Raw genomic sequence first — 4,280 nt, forward strand, 5'->3', positions numbered from 1 at the left:
TTTCTCAGTGTCCCAAAAAGAAGTTTATTTTCTAAAAGGTTGTCCACACTAGCAAAGTTAAGAAAGATGCAGGGTAACAGTAGTAAAAGTTTTGGTTGATTGGAAAATGATTCCAGTGTGGAAAACAATTAATACAACAAGTCATCTGCAGCATGATTCATTAAATACAAATATTTGGAACTTTTGAACAGCGATATGGATATTGGCAATTCATTTGTGTATCTAGACATTAAATCTGCTCCCAGGTTTCACTATCCAAATAGCGTAAGGCCTTGATGTATTTCTAAAATGAAAGACTGTAACATATAGGCTAATAAAAGCAACCTCAACAGGCTGTTAAATATATACAGAAAATGGACGGGATGAAAGGTTATTCTACAATCACATGCCCTGCACTCATAGGGTTAAAGTCTGTACCATGTTGTTGTACCTCAGAATGGTAGGAACACCTTTACCATTGCCAGAAAAATACATGAATGGTTTAAGACACTAATCGGTTTAGCTCAAAAGCTTTCAGTATGTCTGTAGGCCACATACGCAATTGAATCTTACTCTTAAGTCTGTAGTGTTTTATAAAGACACAATAAGAAATAGTGTGTATATCACACATGTTCTTATTTTTGAATGGCAACTGGTTTTAAATTACTGTTGAGTGATTCTCTACCTGTAGCACAAAATACAAGAGGTTGCACATTTAGTAGCTGATCACATGGGCTGAATTTTTTTTTTTAGTAAATTGAGACTGGACATTTTTAGTGCTGGGTAAACCAAGAACAGCTTAATCATTAGTCAGGTTAGTGTCAATAACAATTTCTGCCTTTTTTTTTCTTTTTCGAACATGTAGAGTGTGGCCCTGCTTTAATGTAGGGCTGGGCAATATATTGATTTTTATAATGATATTGTGATATGACACAAAGGCATCGTTTTTTCCTGGTTTTAAAAAGGCTGCATTACAGAAAAGTTAAGTCATTTTCTGAACTTACCAGACTGTTTTAGCTCCTCTCAGTCATTACATCCACATTATTGATGATTATCTATCAAAACTCTCATTGTGTAAATATGTTGTGAAAGCACCATTAGTCATCCCTATGATATTGTTGCAATAACGATAGAGGTATTTGGTCAAAAATATTGTGATATTTGTTTTTTGTCATATCGCCCAGCCCAACTTTAATGTAACAGATGGGAGTTATGATACCATTAGTTTTGGTAAACAAGTGGACTAATTCCCCTCCCGAACCCATCAGCCCCATGTCCCCATCATCCCAAGAGGAGCTGCTGGCAGATCTACAGCGACATCAAGTAGAGGTGAAGACAGCCTTCGACGGATAAATACAGAAATCCTCCAGGTTTCTTTTTGCTCTGTGTAAAAAAAGAGAGATAAGAGAGATAACAAGGAAAAACTCATTAAAACCCAAATATAAAAAGGGCAGCTACACATCCACACAGGGGTTTTCCACTTGTTTTACCTGATTAGACCTCTGCTTATGGATAGAGACTAAGCTTGAAGGACATCTCCCTCACACATTGTTAACTTTGATGCAACTGTAAGTGCAGGACAACTTGCATCTTGATCATAGGATCATATTTTTGGCTTTTTAAAATAGCCCAGTACATTACGGCTCATTGTCACAACTTACTGAAACACTTAAAAGGACCAGTGTGCAAGATTAAGTGTTTGGTTTGTCCGTTCAGAGCTACTGTAGAAACATGGCAGTGAAACATGGCGCCCTGCATGGAAGAGGACCAGCTCCCTATGTAGATACAAAGGGCTCACTCTATGGTAATAAAAACACAATGGTTCTTATTTTCATGGGATTATACACTTATTTAAACATACTAATGAATATTTTATCCATTTCACTAGATACCACTAAATTCTACACATTGGACATTTAAATAGAACAGTGTTGTGTTATTAGTAACACTGAAAATGGCCTTGTCTTAATGGTATTTTTGTGACCTCACATAATTTCCAGCAGTGCTCCTTGTAACATCAACCTGAGTCTCATCAGCCATTATAATTAAAAACACCAGTGGACCTTTAACCTTACACAACACAGTTACCAAATCTTTCTACTGGGGCACTTCTACATACACACACACAGTAATGCAATGTAGTTGTTCTAAACTAGGATTGCAACTAATAATTACTGTAATCATTGATTTATGTTCCAGTTTTCTTCATTCATTGTTTGGTCTGTCAAACAAAATGCACATACCCATCAGAATTCCCTGGAGCCTAAGGTGACGTGATAGAATGGTTTCTTTTTGTCTGTCCAACAGTTCAAACCCTTGTCTTATGTTAATACTAAGAAAGCACCTAATTCATACATTTGAGAAGCCTTAACCATCCAGTGTTTGTGCTTTGAGATTGAATTGATTGACTTGTCTATTATTCTACTAATTGTTTTAGCTCTATTTTAAACTTAAGTATAATTCAAACCAATCCACAAATTTGCCTTTGGCTTCACAAGGTGGAGAATCTATATAAAAATTAAGTACTGCAGAGTACAAATCATAGTAGAGCACAATAGCATAAATGGGTAAAGAGCCATCAATCGAACTGGAGACAAAACAACTAGTCAGTTAATTAATCATTTGATCAATAATTTGATATTAATCTGCAATTTAATTGATCAATGACCGTTTGAGTCTGATTTCAGACCATTTAACTAAAGTTGCAATGGTTAGTTGATATGAGGATTTGATGCTTTAACATTTTCTTCGTCATGCCTGATAGGAAACTGAATATCTTTGGTTTGTAGACAAACCAGTCGGACAAAGTAAGACAATTAATTACATAACCACTGACTCTTTCAAACTATAACAAGCATTTTCACTATTTTCTGATATTTTTTTTAACCAAATGCTTACTTGATCAATTAAAGCGACTCCTGCATTTCACACAGCACTTTGAAAAAACTTGAACAGCAACAACCCCTCCTCCCTCCCATGTCCCACCCCCGCACTCCCTTCCCCTCCACCAAAATGTGTAAAAATGTAACAAAGGTTAGGGTCACTTTAAGAAAAATAATTCAGAAAAACGTCAGATTAAATCAGTAATTTACAAAGAAATGGGAAATAAACAATTGTTACCTGCAGCCATGCATTCAATGGAGTGTAAACTGAGCGCAAAGGTGTAATTAATTTATTCCTTAGTGTAATTAATTACATTATGCTAGTGCGTCTTAAATTCCCTGCTGAAGCCTCAATGAAGAAAAAAAGCAAGCCTACCTCAGAACAGGGAGCAGGACTTGGGGGGTCTGAAGGGATTATCACTGGAGGGGACCCCGACCAGGAGAGGGTCTTTGGAGGCATTTTGCAGACAGAAGTTTCTGAGCTCAGCAGCAGCCTGGGACACCTGCAGAGCCAGACAAATGATGGTGGTGTGTTTAACAGAGATAGAGAGAGATAGAGAGAGCATAAACAACATGTACAGTAGGCTAGATGTCATTCCCCAGCTGGCCTGCTGTCAAACTCCACACACAGTTACGCACTTAGACTGACTGACTGGCACTTTTTTTGCATACAATTTGCAAGCAACGGCGCAATACACAAATGGGTGTGTCTACTATGTAACTTTTTCAGAGATAGTGTCCACCGTTTTCTTAAGATAACTAACACAAAGAGGTTTAGCTTTGATAAACTTGTCATTTTTCGCGATCATTAGGGCACATGAAGGAGCTGCGATTTACCCGACCAGAAATACTTTTACTGACAGCCGATAAACACGGAAGAAACTTTAAGTTAAATGTTGCTTAGTTGGTCAGAACCAGGTTTTAATGTCATGTATGTCACATTGGAGATTAAAGTGGAAGACATAAGATGTAAGAGTCCCCTCCGTGTCATTTCTGCAACAGTGTCTCCGCCATTCAGCAGCAGGTTGGCTCAGTCTTCCGTGTTTGTGTGTCAGTGTTGTGGGGTTCGTACCTTGATCCTCCGGATACTGGCCTCTAACCGGAGCTGCTTCACGGCCCTCTGAGCGATGATTAAGTTGTTGCTGGCGTTGTTGTTGGACATGACGATGGCTGTCGGTAAAGAAAAGTTGAAGGCTGTTTTATGTAGGCGGCCACCACCGAGCGGAAATTGACCCCAACTGCTCAAAAAGCTTTTAACGCGAGTGGGAAACGTTGATCGTGAGGTGCACCGCCCCCCTGCGGGCCAGAAGGCCATGTTATTGGACTGTGAGGCTGTCAATCAAAAGAAGTACAGTGAAAGACACGCCCCCTGTGTACACTGCCTTTATTATGAGTCTGAGCAGAGCAGGAGAGCAGAGA

The 4,280-nt window shown here is 38.7% G+C and overlaps 1 protein-coding gene across 1 annotated transcript; it reads right to left on the minus strand.

Moving 5' to 3' along the window:
- si:ch211-286b5.5 (uncharacterized protein LOC100003596 homolog) lies at positions 1 to 4,120 on the minus strand. Its single transcript, XM_053333186.1, has 3 exons — positions 3,934 to 4,120; positions 3,238 to 3,364; positions 1 to 1,362 (listed from the first exon to the last, which is right to left on the minus strand). The coding sequence occupies exons 1-2, from the start codon at positions 4,021 to 4,023 to the stop codon at positions 3,239 to 3,241; spliced, it is 216 nt and encodes a 71-aa protein (XP_053189161.1). The 5' UTR covers positions 4,024 to 4,120; the 3' UTR covers positions 1 to 1,362; position 3,238.
- Positions 4,121 to 4,280: the final 160 nt, after the last annotated feature.

The sequence above is a fragment of the Scomber japonicus genome, chromosome 2 (assembly GCF_027409825.1).
Source record: "Scomber japonicus isolate fScoJap1 chromosome 2, fScoJap1.pri, whole genome shotgun sequence".
NCBI lineage: Eukaryota > Metazoa > Chordata > Actinopteri > Scombriformes > Scombridae > Scomber > Scomber japonicus.